The 25,727-nt window shown below is 57.9% G+C and overlaps 2 protein-coding genes across 5 annotated transcripts in view; both read right to left on the reverse strand.

Moving 5' to 3' along the window:
• The window catches only part of LOC125082928 (beta-lactoglobulin-2-like), a 28,391-nt gene extending 3,029 nt beyond the window's left edge, over nt 1-25,362 (reverse strand). The window contains exons 1-7 of one of the 4 annotated variants that reach the window (XM_047698857.1): nt 25,187-25,362; nt 24,660-24,799; nt 24,254-24,327; nt 23,252-23,362; nt 22,662-22,766; nt 22,382-22,398; nt 21,755-21,898 (exon numbers count right to left, since the gene is read on the reverse strand). In XM_047698857.1, the coding sequence (XP_047554813.1) occupies nt 22,382-22,398; nt 22,662-22,766; nt 23,252-23,362; nt 24,254-24,327; nt 24,660-24,799; nt 25,187-25,282 (543 nt within the window). In that variant the 5' untranslated portion in view covers nt 25,283-25,362 and the 3' untranslated portion in view covers nt 21,755-21,898. Of the gene's footprint in view, nt 1-21,754; nt 21,934-22,352; nt 22,399-22,661; nt 22,767-23,251; nt 23,363-24,253; nt 24,328-24,659; nt 24,800-25,186 lie in introns of those variants that run through there. The other 3 variants (XM_047698855.1, XM_047698858.1, XM_047698856.1) reach the window with 3 other exon arrangements.
• LOC125082934 (beta-lactoglobulin-2-like) lies at nt 6,128-10,098 on the reverse strand. The gene is made up of 6 exons (XM_047698868.1): nt 9,861-10,098; nt 9,259-9,398; nt 8,637-8,710; nt 7,710-7,823; nt 6,971-7,075; nt 6,128-6,285 (listed from the first exon to the last, which is right to left on the reverse strand). The coding sequence occupies exons 1-6, from the start codon at nt 9,954-9,956 to the stop codon at nt 6,164-6,166; spliced, it is 651 nt and encodes a 216-aa protein (XP_047554824.1). The 5' UTR covers nt 9,957-10,098; the 3' UTR covers nt 6,128-6,163.
• Nucleotides 25,363-25,727: the final 365 nt, after the last annotated feature.

Here is a 25,727-nt window from a genome sequence, read left to right on the forward strand (position 1 = left end):
GGCGGCCTCGGAGTCCAGGAGGGAGATGTCGCTGGCCGCCATGGCCATGGAGTGCCACATCCCAGCCACCTGGGGACGGGGCCTTGAGTGCCATGGGGGGTGGGAAGGGGCCCGGCCCCCCCAGGGCTCTCCCTCCCACCCCGGCAGAGGCCCAGTCTAACTGGGGCGGCCGTCAGTGAGCTCTGGAGGACCCTGGGCCGTCCACCAGACACTGGGCTACACGATTTCCACGCTGGAAATAACACCCCTGTGTTCTCCAGATGGGTCAGGATACACATCGGACAAGTTCTCTAGAACATTCTGGATCTTGGGAAACCAAGGGACAAGCTGCCCCGAAGACGGAGAGGCAGGTGGGGGTTTCCCGACCTCAAGGGTCCCGCTCGTGCTCGTGTCGCCCCTGAGTTCCCACTGCCCTGCCTGGCCTGCGGCTCACCCCCCGCCCCCGCCGTCCTCCCACCTTCTGTAGGTCCAGGTTCTCCATGGTCTGGGGGATGACGATGGCCTGGAGGCCACACACAAGGGCCAGGCCCAGGGCGAGCTGGAGACACTTCATGGCTGTGGCTGTGACACGCTGAGCTCCTGGGAGTGAGGAAGGCCGGGCAGCGGGCTCGGGCCCTTATATGGGGGCCGGGGGCCTGCAAGCCAGCCCCGTCCAGGCCCCCCAGGCACGCGGTTCCCCGAATCCCCCGGGGCTCATCCCCAGACCCCCAGGGCTTCCTCCCCCAGGATAGTAGGAGGCCTTTTTCCCTCTCAGTGGGAACAGGAAGGTCCCTGTGTGCCCGGGACCTGGACAGTTCCTGGAAACCCCAGAGGGGAGGCTCCGGGGCTGGGGCCGGGTGGGTGCAGGCTGGCGCCGGTGGCAGGAACACTTCCTGGGTCATGAACTTGGGCAGCAGCAGGTCAGAATCAGCACCGAGGACAGCTGTGCCCCGGAGGGTGGGAGAGCCCCATGCCCCAGGGTCTGTGGATGACGTGCCCGTGGATGGCCATCTGTCCTGCACAAGGGACAGACGTCACCTACACCTTCACCCATCTTTCTGCTGGCGCCCCCCACCCTCGGGCCACCTGCCGTGCCTGGCCTCCCTGAAAGTCTCCAGTCCTTCCTGGTGCTTCTCCTGTTCACTCTCCACTCGGGCTTCAGCTCCTCCCTGGTCACCGTACCCACCCATGGCAGGAAGGGGACTGGGTGGCTTCTGGTGGCCCCAAGGATGGGCCTGGCCGGCAGCGAGCGATCTGTGAACATGGGACGCTGAGTAACAGCTACGGACGGGCACCAACGGGCCGGCGGCCGCTGCGGGCATCAGCAGGGTGACCCCTCGGGGGGCGGTGCACGCGCAGGCAGCTCAGGCAGGTTCCACATGGCTCTGTGTGGCGGTGAAGGCCACATGGTGGGAATCCTGCATCTGCCCGCTCCCACGTTTTCCTGACACGCTTCCTGGGGCTCCTTGTGTGAGCTGTCACCAGGGACCCAGGAGCTCCAGGGGTGTCCCTAGCAGAAGAACGTGTCCTGCTGACCCCTGTTGTCGGGGAAGCCCCGGCAGGGGATGTGGGCGCCCTGTGTCCCAAGTGGAGCCCGACACGTCCGACGGTTAACCTGCTCGTGGCGGGGGGAGGCGGGCTTCAGGGCAGAGGAAGGAGCAGGAAGGGGGACAGCTGCCTCCAGCGCGTCCCACGGAAGGACAGCCTCACCCTCCCGATGCCCAGAAGTGTTGGGCCTTCCCGGGTGGCCCACGGCCTGTGCTTGGGGCCTTGGTGCCCACGTGTCATCACCGTCCGCATCTTGGAGGATAAGGACGCTTCTGCTCTAGCTCTGGGTTCTCTTCCGTGGGGACCAGTCATCCTTGTGCCAGAAGGGAGCCCACCCCTCCTGCGAGATGGTGGTCCTGGGCCCACTGGGCTCCCATCTCAGGGGCAAGGCAGTCACTCGGGTGTGGCCCTCCGGTGGCATCCAAGCCCCGTGACCCCTGCGTCTCCTGGGGCAGGTGGCAGGTCTCAATGTGGGCGTGGCTCCTGCTCAGGGAGGCTCTGCGCCCAGAGGACCACGGTTCTAGGTCTGCGGGAACTTGGGTGGGGGTTGAGCAAAGGGGGGAGGAACGGACCTTCCTGCAGCCCAGTGAGGTGGGCGTCCGGCGGGCTCTGCAGGGGCACCCTGCGCGCAGCGGCCCCTCCGGTTCTCCCACCCCGCCGGCAGTCCTGGGACAGCCCTCCACGGTCAGCGTGTTCATGGTGTACGCTGAGCCACTGGCAGCGCACTGGGTGGGCTGGCGTCCCCCCAAAACCCATGTCCGCCCGGAACCTCTGAATGTGACCTTATTTGGAAACAAGGCCTCTACAGCTGTGATTACATCCGATGAGGCCCACAGGAGCAGGGGCTAACGTCTAGTGTCCTTTTAAGAGAAAATGGACACAGTGGGGACCCAGGGAGGAGGCCGTGTGACGGCAGAGCCAGGATCTGGAGGGACAGAGACAAGGGGCGCCTGGCATGGCCACAGTGCCTGGGGATGAAGAGGCCCGGACCCTCCCTGGGGCCTTCGGAGGGAGCACGGCCCTGTCCACACCTTGACCCTGGGCTTTGGGTCTCTGAACTGGGGGAGAACGGGCTTCTGTCCACCGCAGACCCCCAGTGGGCCAGGCCCGGTGGCTCTGGCAGGCGTCCCCTGTGCCGTGGCTGCAAGGCGGGAGGACGCGCTCCTAATCCCGCCCGGCTTCCAGATGGGTCCGCAGGTGAGAAGCAAACGCTGTGTTTTCTGGTGAACTTGGGAGGTGAAAGTCCCACCACCCACGGGAGCATCTGCCTGGCACGGGGCTCAGAGGTACTGTCGTGTTCCTGCCCGTGGGGGCCACAGAGCTCAGAGTGCGGGACGCACCCATTTGTCTGTCCTGAAACGGTGTTCCGCAGAGCTCCGCTGCAGAGACACGTGGGGTGAGAAGCCGTGCCTGGCCTCCCGCAGTTGGTGCTATCTGGGGAGTGGGAGACCAAGGCCCCGGGGGTCCTACTTTCCCAGGTCGCTGCCCCAGCCAGTGGGGCCTGGGACGAGACTGGGCCCTGCAGGCGTTCCCCCTGCTCCCCGCCCCTGGGACCCCCTTGTGCTCTGGAAGTGGGGCCGGAGAGCAGGCCCGTCCCTGCGGGAGCTGGGAGTTACATTCTTAGGCTGAACTCCCGGGGCCAGGGAGGATCAGTGGGCCTTTACTCTGTGAAAGCCCCTCTTGCATGTGCTGCTCTGTCTCCCGGGGACCCCTCCCCGCCAGCAGGCGATTGCGTGGCTCAGGAGTGTGAGTCTGCGTTTTGCTGGGTGTGACCGTGGGGCTGGCACCAGGTGCCCCCAGGCTTGCACAACCGTGGGCCCCTTTCTCCTGGAAACAGCCCTGTTCCTGGTGCGGGCTCCCCCCTGCACGGATCCACGGCATACGGGGAGGACCCTGCAGCCTGGGGCCCCCCGAGCAGCGGGCACTCGTGTTGGCGCTCACATCGCTGTCGTAGAACAGACACTGTAATGAGCTGAAGGGGCCCCCCGGGTGTCACCAAACAGTGTCTCTTTGTTTTTAATACATTTCTTATTTATTCATTTGAGAGAGAGAGAGCGAGCACGAGTGGGGAGAGGGAGAAGTGGGTTCCCCGCTGAGCCGAGAGCCTGATGCGGGGCTGGATCCCAGGACCCCGGGATCATGACCTGAGCCAAAGGCAGACACTTTACCGACAGAGGCCCCCAGGTGGCCCCACAGAGAATCTCTTAAAAGCCAAGTTACTGCTGTGGGATGGATGGCAGCTCCCCAGAAAAGCAGACAGAATTGCCTATGATCCCACGATGCCACGCCGTGCCCCAGAGGTCTGGAAGTGGATCTTGGAGAGCTCGTTCTGCCCCCGTGTTCCCAGCAGCGCTGTCCACACTGCCCTGAGGAGGGGAGCAGCCCGAGCGCCCACGCACAGGCGCATGGATGAGCAGGACGCGACCCGGCCACACCTCGAACGTGACTCCCCCTTAAGAAGGAGGGAATCCCAGCACCTGCTACCATGTGGTTGGAGCTGCAGGACGTGGTGCCTGGACACATCAGCCCGGCTCCGACGGACCAGTCCTGAAGGTTCCACTTACGTGAGGGCCCGGAGGAGTCAAGTTCCTGGGCACAGTAGGATGGGGGGCCGGGGGCCGAGGGAGGACAGACACTGTCTAATGGGACAGAGTCCAGTGTGGGCAGACGACCACGTTCTGGGGGCCAGACGGAGGGGACGGCGCACCATGGTGTGAGCGCGCTGACGCCCCGACTACGCACTTAGAAACGCTGGGATGGTATAATTCACGTTCTGTGCACTTTGCCATAATTAAAAGTCTAATTGCCCGCAGCAGCCCATCTCCGGGCACTCCTGTCCTTTCGTCCCGAGGCTGCCCTCCCGATCCTTCTTCTGGGAGCCCTCATCTCCGGAGGGGTCTCACTCTCATTCCTCCGAAGGCACCTGAGCCCCGTCCCCCGGCCCTGACCGCTCTTCCGCAGAAAGGCCAGGTCTGCCCTGGAACCTCCTTTGAGAACCCTCTTGTGCCAAATAATCTTGGGGTTCGCACCGAAGCTGGGTGCTCAGTGTCGGTGAAGCCTGATTCTGAAATGAGCCCAGCCTCAGGCCCGGCCTCCTGTGGAAGCGGGGGCGTCCAGAGGCGGCTTCCCGTGGGAGGGGTCCCACGGGTCTTTTTGGCCAGGGCACTGGGTAACCTGGTGTCACAGGAGGGACTCTGGTTTGATCCACCCTGGGCTGCCTTCTGCTACCTACCTGGCCAGTGTCAGGACACGCTGGGGCGCGGTCACCTTCTCTCCAGTGGGGCACCCAGGGCAGCCTGCCACTGTCTGACCCCAGGGTCCCGGACCACATGGCCTTCCTCGTCCCCCTGCCAGGCTGGTGGGATCTTCAGGGCTCGTATCTGTGGGGCAGCACGGAGGAGCACGGAAGTGGCTTTGCTGACTTTCAACAAGGCAGGAGGGACCCAGCAGGAAGCAGGGCAGTCTGTAGACCTCAGGGTGGCCCTGATGTGGGGTCCTGAGGCCCCAGTGGCAGGGGGTGGCGGTGGCCACGAAGGCAGGACCGTGAGACTGCGGTGGTGGTGGACCCACAGCTGGAGGAGCCTGAGCTCTCTCTGGGGTCCCACCCGCCACTCCCTGTCCTCTCCACGGGGCATAGAAGAAGCAGACACAGGGCGGTGAGGGGGTCTGCCCGGGTCCCCAGCAAACAGGCCACAGCAGGCCAGCCTGCAGTCCACTCTCTTGGCCACAGCACCCATACCTCACTGCCATGTCGGCTGCGTGGCCCAGAGGACCACTAACGAGGGCAGAACCCTGGCTCTGTGCGGGGCACCCCGCACATCCAACGGCCTATGGTCGGACCCCATCACTGAGTCTCCGGGGCTGGAACCTGGGTGTGACCCTTCAGAGGAGGTTTCTGTCGGAGTTAGAGCAGGGCTGGAACCGCGGGGCCTGGGGGCGGGGGTGGGGGTCCACATCCAGCTGTGCCTCGACCGGGCTGTGTGCCCTGGAGGCTGGGAGCTGCTTGGCCACCCTCCCTCGGGGTGGACAGGGGACAGCTGCCCTCTGGGGGGCTGGTGAGGGTTCAAGGAAGGACCTCAGAGCCTCGGTGTGCAAAGGTCGGGACATTTTCCCGCTCCCACTTATCTCTTGGTGGGGAGTGGGTCCCCTCTGCAGAGGCTCCCCTGCTGGGAGCCCGGAGCCCTAACAGGAAGGCGGGGCTGGGGAGGGGGCCCTGTGATGCTGCTGTCTCGGCATCTGTCCGTCCACAGCGCAGGCTGTGTCCCCTCCCCACCCTGGAGATCCAACACCCCCACCTCTAGGATGGCAGGACAACAGGAGGAACCAAGAAGACCCCCGAGACATTTCTCTCTCAAGAAATGGACCTGAAAACTTATGAGTTTCCAGGTGTCTCCCTGTCAGCACACAGGGCTTCCACGGTCCTGGGACGAGGGAGGTGCCATGCACAGTAACGGGAGACTGTGTCCAACACTCCTTATGCTGGGGCAGGGATGATAAGGGGCCCTGTTGGGACCCACGCTGACACCACCCCGCCCCCACCCCACTCCCCAAGCTGTGCATCCCGCACCCGACGACCAAGAAAGACCCAGGCAGACTGCTGGCTGCTTGATTCCTTTATTGCTGGAGGAGGAGAGGCTCAGAGCAGGGGCCCCGAGGACCCCGCGGCCTGAGGAGGAGCAGGTCTGGGAGCCCCGGGTGGGCTCGGTCCCTCCTGATTCCTCTGATGGGGCAGGAAGGGGGCGATGTCATCTCTGGGACCTGAAATGGACGCGGGCTCCCCTGTGACTCCTGGGGAGCCTGCTGGGCCCTCGCCAGGCCCTCCCAGCCTGGGGATGAGGGACAGCCTCTCCACCTCAGGCTGAGTGGTGGGCAGCCCACACCAGCCCCCACACCCTTGCCCAGAAGAGGCCACGGGGACATCTGTGCGAGAGCTTGACTGGGACATGGGGAGGACATCCCAGGAAGGCCACGGGAGAGAGGGTGTCCGTGGCCAGCCTGGCCCCTGCGGTCACCAGGAGGGATGCCAGGTTCCAGCCATTCCCGCAGAGGGACCAGGGCCTGATAGAGGGGAACTAGGCATCCCCTGGGATGCCCCCCACCCGTGCGTGTGCCCAGGACGTGGGGGCAGAGCTGGTACTTTACCGCAGGAGGCAGGTCAGGCAGGAACTCACCTAGACGCGGCACTGCTCTGTTGGTGGGGGAGGGGAGAGTTGTGGGGGGGGGGGTCACAAGTTGCCAGGACAGCCCTGGGCCCAGAGGGGTGTGGCAGAGGGGGTGGGGCGGGAGGACCCTGCCTCGGGGGCTCTGCACCTCTCATCCCCCGATCCCGGGGAATGAGGGCCACAGGGAAGGAAGATGTTGTCCTGACGTCTCTGGAACCCCTGACGGGGACCCTGAGCTGGGACAGCTGGTGGAGGACGGCCTGCTACAGGCCAGAGCTCACCCTTCCCCTGGCTCAGGTCCAGGATGATCCGCATGGGCACGGGCAGGGTCTGGAGGGCTCTGTTGAATTTCTCCATGACCTCGTTGTCGACCTTCAGGGTCCTGGCTGTGGAGGGCGGCGGGTCAGTCCCTGGGCCGCGGGTCTTTGACGACCTCGGGGAGCTGTGGGGGCCCCGGCCAGGGAGTGACTGCAGGAAGGACATCCTGGGAAGCGTCCTGCGGTCAGCTTCCAGGGTGGCATCCGGGGCTTAGCCCACCCGCCTGCAGGGTCCCTGTCCCCTCCCCTTCCTCCTGGGACGGCACTGGGAACAGAGGGCTCCCGGCCCCGGGCTGCCGGGGCTCCCGCACCAGCAGCTACGGACTTACAGACCCGGGAACCTCTGCTGCCCCCGCGCCGTGGGCCCCTCGGGGTCCGGGGAGACACCCAAGGACAGCAGCAAGGCTGGTACTGAGCTTCCGTGGGTGAGTCCGAGTGTCGCCCTCCAGAGTTGCGTTCATGTCGGAACAGTTCTGAGACCACTAAAAATCTCCTTCCAGACTGGTTTCGGATTCTTACTGACCCGTTCTACCCACTGTCCTGTGCAGCCCCTCCGCTTGTGAACATATCCTCAGTCACCCGCTCGGCCTGTCGCTTGTCCCTGAGTCCCCCACACCGGTGCTGACGGGAGCCCTGGGGGCTGGGGCGGCCCCTCCCCCTCTCGAACCCCCCTCCCCAGCCCCTGCAGGGCTCCGATACGCACCCAGGTACTGGCACATGATGCCGTTCCCAGCGTGGGGCGTGGGCGCCTCCATGCAGAAGAACAGGTAGTGGGTGTTGTCTGTGTCCAGCACGGAAATCCTTCTTTCCCCTTGGTCTGGAACAGAGGCCGGAACAGAGGCCCGAAATCTGTCTGTGTGCCCCTGGGACCTCCCGCACCGGCACGGCCACTTCCCCAAAGCCGAGGGCCCGCCCCCTCCTTCCCAGGCCTCGCCTTCCCCTGCCGTTCATTTCCACAGCTGCTTCAGAGAGCCCCACAGACTCGGGAGAGGGCAGGTGGGCTGTGGTGGCAGGGGAGGGCTGGCAGCCATGGGGAGGGCCCGGGGTCTGTCCCAGAGGAGGCTGAGGGTGGGGCGGGGGGCTGCTGGACCCAGGGGAGAGTGTGGTATGGAAAGGTGGGACTGAGGCTGTTGAGGTCCAGAATGTTCCTGAAGGAGGTTCCAGGACCGAGAGGCAAATGCACAGTGTGTTTAGCCAGAGGTCTGGCTTAGGGGGACACGTCCAAGGAGCCATAGGCTCCGGGTCCCTGAGCAGGGAGGTCCCCTCATACCCGCCCTCAGCCGTGTCCCCACACAGACCTCCACCTGCATGGCCGTATAGATGTCACAACGAGCCAGATGCGGCTCTGCTGTCTTCCCACGCCCAGCAGGGAGCGCAGGGGCCAGGAGGAGGCTGAGCCCCGGACGGAGTGGGGTCCCCAGGCCTCATTCCCCCCGGGAGTGCCCTTCGTGGCCTTCGTGGCGTAGGCACAGGAGAAGCAGGTCCTGACTCCTTCCTGCTGCTGGGATGTGGGGCTTCCGAGTGAGCCCCCAGTGCCCAGCGTGGGAGGGGGCACTGCTTGTCCAGAGCTGCCTGAGGGGAGATGCCTGGGGGCATGGGGGGCCCTCAGGTGCAGAGTCAGTGCACTTACCGTCGACCATGAACACGGCGGGGTCCTCAGTCTTCTGCGCCATGATGTTCCTCTCAACACAGGCGCGGTTTTCCCTGAAAAGCCAAAGAGTGTGGGGGGTCATCCGTGAACCCCAGTGTGGGGACAGGAGTGGCTCCAGGAAGCATCCACAAGCCCTGCGCAAGCCCAGCCTCATCTGGCCCCGGGCCGGCTGTGGGCAGTGTCACGAGGGTGTGGCCAAATGTGAGCAGCATCGTGGCCCTGATCAGGTGACTTGGCCAAGTCGGCAATGGGGCAGACCAAGCCGGCCGGGACACCTGCTGGTGGCCGAGAGCCCGTGTCAGAAAACTGACCCTGTCTGGGAGGGGCTGGGTTATAGCACTTCTAGGGACCTTGTCATGGGGACACTCCGTTCCTCGAGCACCGGCCCCCGCTCTGCCCGTGGACCTGGGGCCACCTTGTGTAGTCGGCCTGCTGGCCCAGAGCCCGGGGGGGTCCCCAGGGCACCGGGAACCACCCCGACGGAGCCGGCTCCCATCAGGACCCTGCCCTCCCACCCCCCTCCACGCCTCCCTTCCTGACCCCTGCCCCACCAGGAGCCAGGCCCTTGCTACCCCCCAACCCAGGGCGGGGTCACACCCACCGTTTGCGCAGAATGATTTCTAGGTTGTTCTCGGGGGTGGGTCTCAGCTCCTGGACGTACACTCTCAGGGGGGCGGCCTCGGAGTCCAGGAGGGAGATGTCGCTGGCCGCCATAGCCATGGAGTGCCACATCCCAGCCACCTGGAGACGGGGCCTTGAGTGCCATGGGGGGTGGGAAGGGGCACGGCCCCTCCAGGGCTCTCCGTCCCACCCCCGCCTACTGGGTGGTCTCCTGCACGCATTTCCCAGGCAGCCCTGCAAGTGCGCTAGGACGTGCCACATCTGAGGGTCCCTGCCCCATGCCGAAGCCCATGTGGGTCTCATGCATGTTCGTAACGCCCACCGTCTCCACCCCGGCTCTGTCCTGAGTAAGCTCCCACTCAGAGCGTGGCCCCGTCTTACATGACTCCACTCCGGGGGCGAGAGGGGGACAGGGAGGTAAGGTGGCTGGAGCCAGCATTCGGGCGGACAGAGATGTGCCCGAGCTCTATGCCTCAGTGTCTGCCCTTGGATATCTGCAGCCGGGCCCTCCTGCCCTCCTGCCCTCCGTCAGTCACCCCGGCCCCAGCCCTGGCCCCCAGCACCCACCCCACATGCCCCTACCTTTCTTATATCCAGGTTCCTCATGGTCTGGGGGATGACGATGGCCTGGAGGCCACACACAAGGGCCAGGCCCAGGGCGAGCTGGAGACACTTCATGGCTGTGGCTGTGACACGCTGAGCTCCTGGGAGTGAGGAAGGCCGGGCAGCGGGCTCGGGCCCTTATATGGGGGCCGGGGGCCTGCAAGCCAGCCCCGTCCAGGCCCCCCGGGCACGCGGTTCCCCGAATCCCCCGGGGCTCATCCCCAGACCCCCAGGGCTTCCTCCCCCAGGACAATAGGAGGCCTTTTCCCTCTCAGTGGGAACAGGAAGGTCCCTGTGTGTCCGGGCCTGGACAGTTCCTGGCAGCCCCAGAGGGGAGGCTCCGGGGCCGGGTGGGTGCAGGCTGGTGCCAGCGATAGGAACACTTCCTGGGTCACGAACTTGGGCAACAGCAGGTCAGAATCAGCACCGAGGACAGCTGTGCCCCGGAGGGTGGGAGAGCCCCATGCCAGCCCCAGGGTCTGTGGACGACGTGCCTGTGGGTGGCCATCTGTCCTGCACAAGGGGGCACAGTTTGTCACCCTCCTGGTCCCTTCCCGCGGTCACCCAGTTCACACAGCTGTCCTGAGCATGCTCGCCTGGGGCTGGACGTGGCTATGCAGTCTGCTGTGCCCCATGGGGACCCCTCCTTGCTCCTGCACGGCCGCCTGGGCCCACAGGTCATCGTCTCGGGGCAAAGGCTGGCTCTCAGATGTTTCGCATGCAGTGTCCAGAGGACTCCGGCGGGACACCCACAGCCCTCGCGCTCCTGCCCAGAGCCACCCTCAGCAGGTTCAAGATGCCCCAAAGCACGGGAACCAGCTTCCTTCCCTTGCTCGCAGGTCTGGGGGCAGGGGCAGGGCGGCAGCAGCGGCGGGAAGGCAGAGAGCAGGCCCCTGGGCCCAGGCGGACGAGCACATGGCTGGCAAGCTGACTGGCTCCAGAGAGGGAGGCAGATGTGGGGACACAGTGGGCAGGAAGGGGGACCAGGGGACCTGGGACTTAGCAGTGAGCCTGTCAATCAGGAACCCAAACTGTTAAAAACACAGGCCTTTGGGGCGGCTGGGTGGCTCAGTGGGTTAAAGGCTCTGCTTTCGGCTCAGGTCATGATCCCAGAGTCCTGGGATCCAGCCCCGCATCGGGCTCTCTGCTCAGCGGGGAGCCTGCTTCCTCCTCTCTCTCTGCCTGCCTGTCTGTCTACCTGTGATCTCTGTCAAATAAATAAATAAAATCTTAAAAAAAAAAAAAACACAGGCCTTTATTTTGGGGTCTTGGATGGCAACTCAGGGAACACAGGCTCCGGGGGGACCAGAAGGGAGAGCAAGGAGTGTTGATGAGAGCGAGGGAAGGAGTAATTACATGATTCAGGGAAGAAAAGAAGAGAAAAAACCCCGCTGGTGTGGGGCTGACTGGCGAGGACCCCTTCTGGTTAGTTTCCTCCTTATGACTTCATCGGGGCTCACGAACTCTGCGTTGGTCAACTTGCTGTCCTCTATGACCCACCTGCCGGTTGGTCTGGTGACATTTTATGAGCCCCTGGTTACAAAGCCGTTTCTGCTTCCGGCCCAGTTCGGGAGCTCCTCAGCCAGAAGGGACAACGAGGGTTCTCACGTCCAGTAGTGTTAGACAGTCCCATAGGCCCAGGTGCTGGGGATGCCGGGGACCCCGACGAGGGGATGGAGGGCTTGGGGAGGTGAGGTGTGACAGTCCCGGCAGAGAATGGTGACCGGGGCCTGGGTGGACGTAGGCATTTGCAGACCTTATGTCTTGCTCTGAGAATTCCATGAATTTCTTTCTCTCTTTTCTTTTTTTCCCCCCAAAGATTTTATTTATTTATTTGACAGAGAGAGTAGTACGAGTAGGCAGAGCAGCAGAGGGAGAGGGAGAAGCAGCCTCCCCACTGAGCAGGGAGCCCGATGTGGGGCTCGATCCCAGGACCCTGAGATCATGACGGGAGCCGAAGGCAGACATTTCACTGGCCCTCCAGGTGCCCCGAATTCCATAGATTTCTAAAAGTCACAAATTTTTGACAAGAATGTGGTTTTCCATTACCCCCATGCATTGCCCTTGCCAAGTGAAAACACGGAAAAGGAGGGATTCCTTCCACACTCTGTTCAAATACACGAGCCCAGTGGGGGAAACGGCGTCTCCGAGGGACACAGGCCGCGACAGAACCCACACCGGACTCTCTGTCCCGCCTCACAGAGCAGGCGGGACGATGGCCGCTCTGCCTGCGGGTGAGCTTGCCTGGCACGGCTGGGTACCCCCTGCAGTGGACCCCACACCTCTAGGGCCTCCTCTGCGGGAGACCTCACACTTCTGGGGACCCCCCCCCCCCCGTGGCAGACCCCGCACAGGTGCGAGGGGGGAGCTCTGGATAGTGTCCACCTGGGGCTCCGAGCTGCCGTGATGGGCGTGAGGCAGCCGATGCTGTCCAGCTGCGCAAACTGGTCCCAGGTGGCTGAAGGTTGTCCCCGTGGCCACCCCCAGGCTCGCGCCTCTGTGGGGACACAGGACCAGAGCGGCCCCTCGTGCCCAGCACAGATGGAGGCTCAGCCTGCTCTCAGGGGCCGGCTTTCTGCCGCTCCCCACTCCGCCGGTCTCCCGTTTGTCCCCAGCTCTGGGCCAGCCTGGAGTGGGGCCCGCTTCCCTCCTGCCCACCTTTCACGATGGCCACAGGAGCTCGCCGGGCAGTGGTGCCGGCCCGTCATCAACGGAGCGCTCTGTGTGTCTGTCTTGGAGCCTGTTCCACAGCCTCCCCACAAAGGGAGACCGCTGTCACGACGAGGGGCGAAACGTTCCCTAGAACAACAAAGAACGTGACCCGCCCCCTCCTGTCCGCCCACCCTCCCCCTCGCTGGCTCTCTCTGCCCCAGGCTGCTCGGCCCAGGGTCTGGGTGGCGATGGCGCCCTGCCCCCCACCCTCTCCGCCACGCAGTCTGGTTTCGGCCCCGCGGTTGCACAGGTGGTCTCCGGTGTCGTCCCCTGGTGGCCTCTCCACCAGGGCGGCCTGCTGACCAGTCCTGGCTCCTGTGGGGACACCTCTCCCGACCCTGGGGTCCCTTGCCACTGGGGCTGTTTTCCTTCTCCAGCCCCCTTCACTCCCCACGCCCAGAGTGCTCGCCCTTCGTGCTCAGCTGCTGGGGGGTCTCACCCGCTCCCAAGAGTCTGGGCTGCTTGACCTCTAGCTTTCATCTTGGTTGTGAGTCTCCTGAATCCTAGGTCAGCACCCTAGTGGGCACCCGTGCCTGGACATCCCCCAGCTCCCACCAGAGCACCTCTGACCTGGCTCTGTTCCCAGAGACCTGACTCTCCCCACGTCTCCGCGGGGGGCCTGGGAGTCATCCCCGAATTTTCCATCCTCCTCCAACTGACCTTCGCGTCTCACCTGTAAATTGTCCCCGTCCTCTGCTCTGCTCTCAGGGCCAGTTCCCTGCCCTCGTCTCGCTCCAGGCACCACGGAGGGAAAAGCCTTGCGTACCAGTGGACCGTGTTGCTGATCCTGAAACACCGACGAGCAGAGGTGGGCACCCCCTGTGCTGGGAAGCGTTCTGGGCCGAACGCACAACAGGATCACAGGACGGTGTGTATCTGGCCTTCCTTCAAGACCTGAGGGCAGAACTTCTGGGTTTGGGGATTGAGAAGGTCTGTTTACTGGCTGACTCTCTCCACCTCTGATTCGGATTCAAGTGGGTTAAAGCTTCCCCAGCAGGGCTCACAGTCGGTGGGGTTGTCCGGGGATCTCCGGCTCCCGAGACTTATAGATGTTGACTCCCTAGCCCCCCGTCTAGGGCCTACACTCCTGCATTCCTTGCCTCACCTTTGAATTTTGCCCCAAGCCCATACCTGCAGCTCGGGAGCCCACCCTGGTACCCCCACCCCCATGCCTCTGAGCACAGCAGAGTGACAATCTTCCTGCTGAATGCCTTTCCGCCGCACGCTAGCTGCCAAACCCACCCTCCCTGTGCAAGGCAAGGCTTGGGGACTGCTTTCTGAGAAGGGCATTCCTGAAGGTCCCACGTATTGGGGGCCCATACCGTCACGGCCGGGCTTCCCTGCAGCACGCTCGCTGCCTTGCACGCACCCCATAGGCGGGTGGAGATTTACACCCTACTGAACAGGAGCCTTGACAGATGCCCTGTGATCCTTCTGGAACATAGACCAGGGGAAGCCTGGGAGAGGCTGCTCTGAGATCATTTCCCACTTGCCCCACACCTTCCTAGGAGGCTGCCACAGGAGAGTTCTTCTCCTGCTGAGTTCCGATGCAGTCTGAGGTTTCTGCCTCCCAGGGAAAAGCTACTCAGCTTTGTCGGGAAGGGGCTTCTCAACAACAGGACGCCCCACCACCGTGGTTGCATCACCATATCGAGATCCTTCTGGACCTGCCGTCATCCCGTAAGACAGGGGACATGGGGGTTGGCACCCTTGCTTATCTTGCTCTTGCTGTCAATGTGCATAATACGGTTTCTGAACCTAAGAAGGGCTCGTTGCTTCTTACCAGCTGTACCTGCCAGCCTTGCTTGACACAGGCATCTGCGACAGCACCAATAATGCCATTTGATCCATGTTTGTGTAGCAGCAACAGCTGGTTTTGCATTTTGAAAGTTACCCATATTCCACATAGTAAATCTCTGCAGACTTTATCTCAGAGTTGACTGTCCAAGGGGCTCTATTGAGGCAGTGTTGAGATAGCAAAGACTGTAAAAACAGGGCACACAGAACCACAAATGGTGTTTGAGAAAAGGAATAAGGGATGGTGGATGATGGATGGATAGATGGCTGGCTGGCTGGCTGGATGGTGGATAGTAGATGGTTGGATGGATGGTTGGCTAGATGGATGGATAGATGAATGGCTTCCTTAACTCATAGGCCATTTAATTTCTCATTCAAGCTCTGCAACTTTCCAAGGTGCTTTCATGTCCATTGTCACTTTTGACCCCTCCCAATCAGCTTCCTGTGCAGATGTCAAGAATGAGATAGAATGTGCCAAGTCCCTGACCTATACTCACAAAGTTAGTAACCAAGGCTGGCCTCGTGTCCAGAGCTGTTGAAGTCAGCCAGAAGCCGGTTCTGGAACAGAAAACGTCACATCCAGCTCCCAGGGCCCTCCTTGACCTGGTGTTGGGCCACCTTCCTGAACCCAGGGTGAGCCCAGCACCTGCCAGACTCTGTAGGGTCCTGGGGCCCTTGCTCACAATGGACCTTTGTGTCTCACAGGCTCCATTCTTGGCTCCATCTGGGACTTCCCAATAACCTAAGTGACAGCTGGATCTGATAATTAACTGAGTGGGACAGGAAAGAGGTGAACACCATTCAGTGTTAGGGCTGCAAGTGGTAATTAGGGTACTAAGGTTGTGCTGATAAATATTTACAAGGAAAATTTGGACTCAGAATCCTGAACTTGGCCCTGTTATTCCTCAGGCTTTCTCCAACCCAGAAACACCTGATCCAGAGGACAAACCAGGACAGACACTTGCTGACACTTCAACTCATGTTTTAGGATGATCAAAGTTGGGTTTTACCCTCTTTATGAGCTAGACCAGTCTATGGTTCTTTTTACCTCAAGAATATGGAGATTGCGGGGCAACATTTGAATGAAAGAGAAAATTGCAGATTATTTAGAAAATAAAAATGAGCACATAGTGCCTCAGATTCTGAGAGACCCAAGTAAAGCAGTTCTCAGGAAAATCTGGTGTCCTAAAGATAATTTTAATAAATAAAAAGAATGAAAATGAGTTAATTAGCGATACCACTCAAATGTTAGGGGGGGAACAACATAACCATAAGAAAGGATAAGGAAGAAACTGCAAATATAAAAGCAGAAATTACTGAATCAGAAAATAGAAAAATGGTATATTTGGTCAAGTGATGGTTCTTGAGAAATACCAGTAAAATACGAAAACTTCAGTGCCCTAATCAAGGATAAAGGGAAAAAGAGAGTATACATCAAGTAATAAATGCTATTGGGAAAATGACCATAAAAGGAGAAGAAAGTAAAGAACCATTAGGAGGGAAATGTTTACTTTACCTTATGGAATAAATAAAAAGTTGGATAAATATAGGGAGTTTCTAGAAAAATATGTTACCCATCCTGACAGTGAGAGAGCTATAGAGTATTAATTGACTAATTTCCTGGAAAAAACTAGAAAAAGGAAAAATAAGTTATTAAGGAGGTATTTCCCCCCGAAATACCAGTTTCAAAAAGTCTTTTACAAGAAAAATCTAACACATCTTTAAGGGACAGTTAATTTGAAGGCTAAAAACATAAGGAAACTTTCCAAATCATTTTTATGAATTTCAGACTTTGTTTCCAAAACCTGTCAAGAAATGTACAGATTGATCTCAGTTTTGAATATCAATATAAAATTATTAAAATATTATCAAATAGAGCACAGTAATGCTTTCAGAGGGTAATACATAGGAGCTTAATTTCCAGATTGTGAGCATAATTTGTATTAGTAAAGTTATTGATGAAATTCATCATAGTAATAGATCACAAGAGAAAAATTGTGTGATCATTTCTGGTGATACTATCAAGGCTCTGATAAAATTCAAAATTATTTTTAATAATAAATTTAACAAAAATTATACAAACTCCATGTGAATAAGAATTATACTCTTAAGGACCCAACAGAGGACACAAACAAAGGGAATGCATGTCACAATTGTGGAACATTTCATAAAGATGTCAGCTCTCCCCCAAGTCAACCCGTAAATGTAATGCAAGTCCATAAAAATATCAGCCATATTTTTCACCAGACCATTTGATCCTAAAGTATATTTGAAGATTTAAATAAGTAAGAATAATTAACAAAATTCTGTTAAAGAAGACTAATAGGGATGAATTAGCCATACCAGATGTTAAGATAAAATAATTAAAACATTGGGGTTCTGGACCACACCAAAGCAAAAAGCTTCTGCACAGTGAACAAAACCATCAACAAAATAAAAAGGCAGATATTTGAGTGGGAGAAGATATTTGCAAATGATAGACCTGGTAAGGAGTTGATATCCAAAATGAACTTAACAACTCAACAGCAAAACAAAACAAAACAAAACAAAACAAAACAAAACAAAACAAAACAACAACAAAACCCATTAAAAAATGGGCAGAGGTCCAAATAGACACTTGCCAAAGAAGACATCCAGATGGCCAACAGGTAAAAGAAAAGATGTTCAACATCCCTCATCATCAGGGAAATGAAAATCAAAAGCACAACGAGACACCACTTCACCCCTGTGAGATTGGCTAAAAGCAAAAGCACAGGAAATAACAAGTGTTGGTGAGGATGCAGAGAGAAAGGAGCCCTCATGCACTGTTGGTGGGAATGCAAACTGGTGCAGCCACTGTGGAAAACAGTATGGAGTAATTAAAAATAGAAAGGTCATATGATCCAGTAGTTCCACTGCTTGGTATTTACTCAAAGAAAATGAAAATACTAATCCAAAAAGATATACGCATCCCTGTTTGTTTCAGCATTGTTTACAATAGCCAAGATACGGATGCAGCCCAAGCGGCATTGATAGATGAATGGATAAAGAAGATGTGATATAGATCATGGAATATTACTCAGCCATGAAAAAGAATGAGCTCTTGCCATTTGCAACGACATGGGTGGATCTAGACGGTATTATGTTAAGTGATGTAAGTCAAGCAGAGAAAGACAAATACCATATGATTTCATTCATATGTGGAATCTAGAAAAAACAAAACAAACAAACCAAAAGCAGAGACAGACCCATAAACACAGAGAACAAACTAATGGTTGCCAAAGGAGGTAGGATACGCAAGATAGGTGAAGGGGAGTGGGAGGTCCAGGCTTCCAGCTATGGAATGAGTAAGTCACGGGGATGACAGGTGTAGCCCGGGGAACATAGTGATATCGCAGTAGCGAGAATGGGGACATACGGTGAGCACACAAACATCTAGAGACCCCGAATCACTATGTTGTACACCTGAACCTAATGGAACATTGTGGGTCAACTGTGCTTCAAAGATAAAGCAAACAAAACCAAACCACTGGGGTTCCTACACACAGCCCAGTAGAATGGATGAAAAGCCTCTGAACAGACTTACACACACATGAGAATCAGGAATGATTCTCAGCCTATGAAACTCAGTAGTTAATAAATGCTCTTGGGAGAATAGCGTGGACATTTGGAAAATACAGTTTGAGTCCTAACTCATGAATTAAAACAAACGAATTTCTGATGGAGCAAAAGATTGGACAATGAAAACAATGAAACAATGAAAATTCAGGAATTCAATGTGAGAATATAAGAGGCCTCTCTCAAGATGATCAAAACCCTGCAACAGTGGTCAGAAGCAACAAAAGGAAACACTGGTGAGTTTAACCACATAAAGGAAACACACTGAAATGACACCACAAGCCAAGTAAGAAGAGAAATAATGAACTGAGGAAAATTATTTTTTAATTGATAGCACAAATAATATCTAATTTCCTTAATATATAAAGAGTTCCTACAAATCAATAAGCACCAAGAATTCAATAGACAAAGATACGACTTGATTCTTCTCAAAGTATTTTCAATTAACTAAAAATGAGAACAAAATATAGTAAAATATGTGGATGCACACTTTGAAGGGAATTTGTGCCACTGATGCTTATATTAGGCCACATAAACATGCTCAGTTGAAAAATCTAAGCCTGCAGCTTAGGCAGCTAGGAGAACAACTTGAAACTAATGCAAGCAAGAGGAAAGAGATAATGTAATAGCAAAAACCGATGACATAGAAAACAGAAAACCTATAGAAAAGAATAAATCAAAACCAGTTTTGTGGGATGCCTGGGTGGCTCAGTTGGTTAAGCATCTGCCTTCAGCTCAGGCCATGATCCCAGGGTCCTGGGATGGAGCCCCAAATTGTTCCCTGCTGAACAGAGAGCCTGCTCCTCCCTCTCCCTCTGCCTGCTGTTCTATCTACTGTACGCTCTCTCTCTGTCATATAAATAAATAAAATCTTTTTTTTTTAAAGTTTTGATCTTTGAAAAGATCAAGAAAATGGATAAACCTCTAGGCAGACAAAACTGGAAAACCCTGATTAGTGGACATGTATCACTATTAGGAATGAAGAATGCGACATCAGTACAGATCTTATGGAAACAAAAACTATATTAGAGGTTGCTAAAACCAAAACTAAACTAACTAACTAAAAAGGGTGCCTGGGTGGCTCATTCGGTTAAGTGTCCATCTCTTGGTTTCAGCTCAGGTCATGATCTCAGGGTTGTGAGACTGAGCCCCAGTTTGAGATTCTCAGTCTCCCTCTCCCGCTGCCCCCTCCCCACTCATGTGTGCTTGCGCTCTCTCTCTCTCCCTCTTCCTATTAAGGGAAAATTTGTATGACTTTATAGAAATAATTCTAATAACTTGGACAAAATGCATAAATTCCTGGAAAGATGCAAATTATCAAAGCCTATCACGGAAGCAATGGATAGCCCGATTCAACACAGATCTATTGCAGATCTTGATTTTGTGGATGAAAATCTCTCTCTCCCTTGCTAAGATCTCAAAGCGCAATTGGCCTCACTGTTAAATTCTATCCACCATTTAAGAAAGCAGGAACACGAATCCTGTGGAAACTTCCAGAAATCGCAAGCTGAGAAGTGACTCCCCACTCGTGCTGTGAGACACGCACTACTACAGGCTGCCTATGTGTTATTAATTAAATGAGACTTACTTCTCCTTTGAATCGAAACCCCACCTTCATTGTCCACCAAATTCCTACACAAATTTCTCATCACTCTATTTTGCTCCCCTGATCTTTGGGTTTATTCTGATGACAACGTGAACCCTTCCCTGTCCCTTCTTGCGACTGCGCGTGGAAGAGGTTGGCACCACTAGCCCCAGCCCCCTCCCTCCTTGCCTGGGGACAGAGCCTCCTTCAAAGCCATTTCTCAAGTCCCATCTGTTTCGATTTGGACTCTGACTGATGAGAACACCAATATTGTCACCAACACGAATGTTACTACTAGGTTGACCTTAAGATTTCTTTTTCCCTGGAATACAGTCCGCAAAAGATTGAAGTGCGAGTAGGTGGGGCAGTGTCTCAGGGGTGCAGGCCCCACAGTGAACGGGGCGTGACCAGAGAGGGTGCGGCATCTGAGCGAGATCTCGACGAGATCTCCCCAGTCTATGCCCCCTCATGTTGGAAAATCCAGCTTCGTGACGGCTGGATTGCCGTGGGGTGTCAAAGCCTGTCACTGGCAAAAATAAAAATAAAAATAAAAAAAATCGACATTTTCTTCTCTGAAATGGGCAATTTTGCAGAAGTTAGATTTCTTTGTTTCTGCGTGTTCATCGTTTTATGGCTTATTGCCTTTTAGTTTTTATTTTATTTTCGTTTTTTAAGGTTTTATCTATTTATTTATTTGAGAGAGAGAGAGAGCACGAGAGAGAAAGCACGAGTGGGGGAGGGGCAGGAGGAGGGGGAGAAGCAGTCTTCCTGCTGAGCAGGGAGCCCGAGGTGGGATTCCATCTCAGGACCTTGGGGTCATGACCCGAGCCGAAGGCAGACGCTTCACTGAGCCCACCAGGCATCCCTCGGTTTTTTATGTTAGTTTACATCTAAAATATATAAGATTCGAACTGGTTCAAAACTTAAAGTCGCCTGAAAATCTGTGCCCACGAGTTTCTGCGCCGGCGTCCCGGCTTCCTGCCTGTGTAGACCAGCTCGCGCAGGTCCGCTCATCCTTCCTGCCCGTCCTCCCGCGTCAGTTGAGAGAACTTAGAGGAAGGAGGCTGACCGACGTCACCACGTACAGAGAAGTCATTCTTCCTCCTTTATTCTCTGAACACGGTCTGTTGGAAACTCGTTTGAGATTCACACAGATGCTCCCCTGCCGGAATGCAGGGGTGACTATGCCTCTCACGGGCTTTTGCGTGGCTGTCCTGGCGGGAAGGTGGGAGGTGGGCGGGTGTGTGCACTGTCGCCAGGCCGCTGTCCCCCACTGTGGCCCCCCGATCGGGCAGGTAGAGCTCGCTGTGCTCCCTGGGAACAGTACTGGGTGCCGGCCTCCTGCAGGCACTTCCCGCATGGCCACGGGAATGAAGGGACCACCTGAGACAGTGCAGGGGACCCTGTTCTCGTGGTGGCCTCGTTCTGCTGTGCTGGCTGTTGGGTGTAATGGTGTGTGAACGCATCGCCTGCCTCCCAGACCCGGAGCTGCTCACTCCTGTTCCGAAAGGACCTGTCTACACCCTCCTGATGCTGGTGGCGGGGCTGGGGAGTGAGCGGCGCAGGGGCGGGGCCTCTGCGCCTGTGCGTCCGTCTGCCTTGGTAGGGGACCCATCGACTTTTTCTCTAGTCTTCTTGGGTTTGTTTGGGATGATGACATTTGCTGTGAAATCTTCCATTTGGGAGTTTTTAAGTCTCTTAGGTTACAGCCAAACAGCTGGATCCCTTACGGTGCTTTTAATCACATCTCTCTCCGCCTGTGCTCACTAATCGTTCCGGAAATGTCGTGTCTGTGGTTTTTCCCAGCTGCTTTTGAGCTAAGCCCGTCCAGCCTCACCCCTGCCCTCACCTTGCGGGTACAGGCACCTTATTTTCCTTATTTTAATGCTTCTTTTCTAACCTAAATTGATCACAGATTCATTTATTTTAGTTTCCTTTTGCTAACTAATTTAAAGATTAAGGGCTTTGAGCTTTCCTCCTAGTTCGTTGATGCTGGTATTTCCTAGATATTTTACAAATTTTGCACAAGTGGATTCTCTTGTTTTGTGGATGAGAAACCAGAGGAAATTCCCCCAGGAGCTGATGTCACCTGGAACCCCCCAAGAACGCCAGTAGAGCCCCAGGCCCATACCCCGTAGGCCCCCCAACAACACTTCACGGAAGGGAGATCTTGAGGCTTTATTTGGAACCCTCAGAGAGCAGGCTCCAGCCCGAGCACACGGACCCAGGAAGGAGGAAGGGGATGGGACCGGATGGCCGGCTTCTTCGAAAGGACAAGGAAACTTCTGCCTTCTGGGGTGGGGTGGGGGGGCTGGTCTGGTTTCTCCTGTGGGGGAGGCGAGCAATGGGGTTTGCAGGTCACTAAGACAGACAAAGGCAGAGAGCATGCTGTTGGGGGGAGGGGACAGGGGTGGGGATGTCGTCTATCCTTAAGGATGCGGCCCCTGGCCCTCACATTCTCAGCTTTCTCTTCCACCCAGCCATTCCCAACTCCCTCCCCATCCTTCTTCTCCTCCACCTTCTTCAAACAATTGCATGGACCCCAAAAGAAAGCATGGGGTCCCGCAGTAGAGCACATGCTTGGACCCAAGTGTTTCTGGGACAGAGCCGGGCACTTGGCCGGCATGGCCAGCCTGGCCCCTGCGGTCTCCAGGAGGGACACCAGGTTCTAGCCATTCCTGTAGAGGGACCAGGGCCTAATGGAGGGGAGCTGGGGGTCCCCTGGGATGCCCCCCTCCCGTGCATGTGCCCAGGACGTGGGGGCAGGGCTGGTACTTTACCGCAGGAGGCAGGTCAGGCAGGAGCTCACTTAGACGAGGCACTGCTCTGTTGGTGGGGGAGGGGAGAGCCGTGGCGGGGGCGGGGGGGTCACAAGTCGCCAGGACAGCCCTGGGCCCAGTGGGGTGCGGCAGAGGGGGTGGGGCGGGAGGACCCCACCTCAAGGGCTCTGCACCTCCCACTCCCCCATCCTGGGCGGTCTGGGAAGCGGGGGGCCACCATGGGAGGCAGTGGGGCCCAGCGCTCGCGGCTGCCCGGTGAGCGAGCCCCACGCGGGGGCTAGCAGGGACGTGGGGTGTGGAGGGGATCACCTTCCACCCGCGTCGGGCTGAGGAAGAGCCGGATGTGCACGGGCAGGGTCTTGAGGGCTCTGTCGAATTTCTGCACGACCTCGTTGTCGACCTTCAGGGTCCTGGCTGTGGGGGGCGGCAGGTCAGCCCTGGGCTCCAGGGTCCCTTTCCCCTCCCCTTCCTCCCGGGATGGCGTGTGGACAGAAGGAGAGGGCCCAGCCCCCTAGGCCAGGGTCTCACCAGCATAGCTGAGCCCCCAGAAAGTGCTTCATTAGGGCAAACCTGGAGTGTGTCTGCCTTATGCTATGGCTTCTCCTGGCTGGCATTTCATTAAGAACATCACCGCCAACAAAAGCTTCTAATTAGTATTAATCTTTTGACCAAGCCAGTAACACTAAGCCCAGCCCCTTGACCCAGCAACCATCTTCCTGGCCCCTTTCGATTTCTGATGCAGTGAGTGGACTTGGCTACCCCTGGGGAAAAACGGACACCCCCAGGCCCGCTGGCCCATAGAGTGCGGCACTGTCCGCTTTCTGGGTGCGCAAGGTGCCGGCAGGGGGTCCTCAGCCACCGTCCCACTCAGGGTGACCTCATGCATCGCCAGTGCCTACCCAGGTACTGGCACGTCAGTCTCAGCTGGGCGGCGCCCGTGTTCTCCATACAGAAGAACAGGTAGTTGTCGTAGTCCGTGTCGAACACGAAGACCTCGTTCTCCTCCAGATCTGGGGGTGAAGAGAAGGGCCAAAGTGGAGATGGAGTCCTGTCCAGCAGGAGCACCCCTCCCATGTGCTGGTGGGCACCCAGAGTTTCCCCCAGGCAGCACCAGGCACAGGCATGGCCAGAGGCAGCAGGAGAGGAAAGGGAGAGGAGCGGCGGAGCACAAAGCCCCTGTGGTGGGCGAGAGGCGGGCGTGTGGCGGGACCGGGTGGGGAGAGCAGAGGCTGCACACAGACCAGCCTTCCGGTGGGGCAGGGAGGAGCAGGAGGGCTCGGGGGCGGGGGGCATGACCAGCACGGGGAGGAGAGAGCCAGGGAGGAGGGGAGCAGAAGACCTAGGCCCTGGAGAGGCATGGGTTCTGGAGAGGAGAAGGAGGGTCAGGGTGGCCTGGAGCAACTCTTAAGTAGAGAAACAAGTAGAATTTGCTGGGGGAATCCCCACAAGACATTTCAGTGCCTCCTTTATTTCTATTTTACCACTAAGTTCTCCATTTGTGTTTTTTATAATTCACCCCCCACCCCCCACGAACGTTGCAATCTGTGACAGAGAATGCAGAGAAGGAGGTGCTCTGCGTCCTGTCCCACCGACCCCGACGGCGCGCTGCATCCCCTCATCCAGTGGAGTCCAGGAGCTCGGCGGGAGCTGTGGGTCCCAGCCGTCCAGAGCGAGCAGGAGGCAGCCCTGCTCCGTGTGAGCCAGAAGACGCTCCGAAGTCAGTCGTGGGGGAGGAAACTCTCACAGCGGGGGCTGCACACCACACCCGAGGGGCTGGAGGCCGGAGGCCCAGAGCTTGGGCAGAGCACGCCCCGTGTGAGAGCCGGGCACGCGCACGTGCCCACCTCGCCCTCCCACCACCAGGACAGCCGCCTCCCAGGGACGGCTCTGGGGACGCTTACCGTTGATGCTGAACTTGGCTGCACGCTCAGTTTTCTCCGCAAAGACCTTCTTCTCAACACACCTGTTGTCTTCCCTGAAAGGTGGTGACAGCATTAGGGGGTGACCTGAACTTGTCCTCGCTATGGTCCCTCATAGCAGACAGGGCTCATGGCAGGACCTGCCCAGGCCCCCAGGGCCCCGGCCCCATGACTGCCCAGCGGCCTCCACACGGGCCTCTCTGTCCACAGACCTGAGTCCACCCTGTGTGGTCGGCCTGCTGGCCCGGAGCCCGGGGTGGGGTCACGAGGCCACAGGGAACCACCCAGACGGAGCCGGCTCCCATTAGGACCCTGCCCTGCCTACCCCCCTGCCTACCCCTCACCCTCCTCCCTGCTGGCCCCCAGCCCCGGGCAGGGGCACACCCACCGTTTGCGCAGAATGATTTCCAGATTGTTCTCGGGGGTAGGTCTCAGCTCCTGGACGTACACTCTCAGGGGGGCGGCCTCGGAGTCCAGGAGGGAGATGTCGCTGGCCGCCATGGCCATGGAGTGCCACATCCCAGCCACCTGGGGACGGGGCCTTGAGTGCCATGGGGGGTGGGAAGGGGCCCGGCCCCCCAGGGCTCTCCCTCCCACCCCGGCAGAGGCCCAGTCTAACTGGGGCGGCCGTCAGTGAGCTCTGGAGGACCCTGGGCCGTCCACCAGACACTGGGCTACACGATTTCCACGCTGGAAATAACACCCCTGTGTTCTCCAGATGGGTCAGGATACACATCGGACAAGTTCTCTAGAACATTCTGGATCTTGGGAAACCAAGGGACAAGCTGCCCCGAAGACGGAGAGGCAGGTGGGGGTTTCCCGACCTCAAGGGTCCCGCTCGTGCTCGTGTCGCCCCTGAGTTCCCACTGCCCTGCCCGGCCTGCGGCTCACCCCCCGCCCCCGCCGTCCTCCCACCTTCTGTAGGTCCAGGTTCTCCATGGTCTGGGGGATGACGATGGCCTGGAGGCCACACACAAGGGCCAGGCCCAGGGCGAGCTGGAGACACTTCATGGCTGTGGCTGTGACACGCTGAGCTCCTGGGAGTGAGGAAGGCCGGGCAGCGGGCTCGGGCCCTTATATGGGGGCCGGGGGCCTGCAAGCCAGCCCCGTCCACCCCCCACCCCGGGCACACGGTTCCCCGAATCCCCCGGGGCTCATCCCCAGACCCCCAGGGCTTCCTCCCCCAGGACAGTAGGAGGCCTTTTCCCTCTCAGTGGGAACAGGAAGGTCCCTGTGTGCCCGGGGCCTGGACAGTTCCTGGAAACCCCAGAGGGGAGCTCCGGGGCCGGGGCCGGGTGGGTGCGGGCTGGCGCCGGTGGCAGGAACACTTCCTCTGAGGAAGCTGAACCTGCTTGTCTCCCAGCAGCCTCCCCTCTGCTCCCCGGCTCTGCGCAGGGACCCCTGCAGCACCCCATTGGGAAGCCAGGCTCATCAGGGGGCGCTCAAACGACCTTGG

The sequence above is a fragment of the Lutra lutra genome, chromosome 13, assembly GCF_902655055.1.
Source record: "Lutra lutra chromosome 13, mLutLut1.2, whole genome shotgun sequence".
Classification (NCBI taxonomy): Eukaryota; Metazoa; Chordata; class Mammalia; order Carnivora; family Mustelidae; genus Lutra; species Lutra lutra.

Excerpts from the sequence above, each read along its gene's own strand:
- LOC125082934 (XM_047698868.1), bottom strand. The coding sequence starts at position 9,956 with ATGAAGTGTCTCCAGCTCGCCCTGGGCCTGGCCCTTGTGTGTGGCCTC. Across the intron at positions 7,824-8,636 it reads CGCCGTGTTCATGGTCGACG|ACCAAGGGGAAAGAAGGATT; the intron begins GTAAGTGCACTG and ends CCTCTGTTCCAG. Across the intron at positions 7,076-7,709 it reads CATCATGTGCCAGTACCTGG|CCAGGACCCTGAAGGTCGAC; the intron begins GTGCGTATCGGA and ends CGCCCTCCACAG.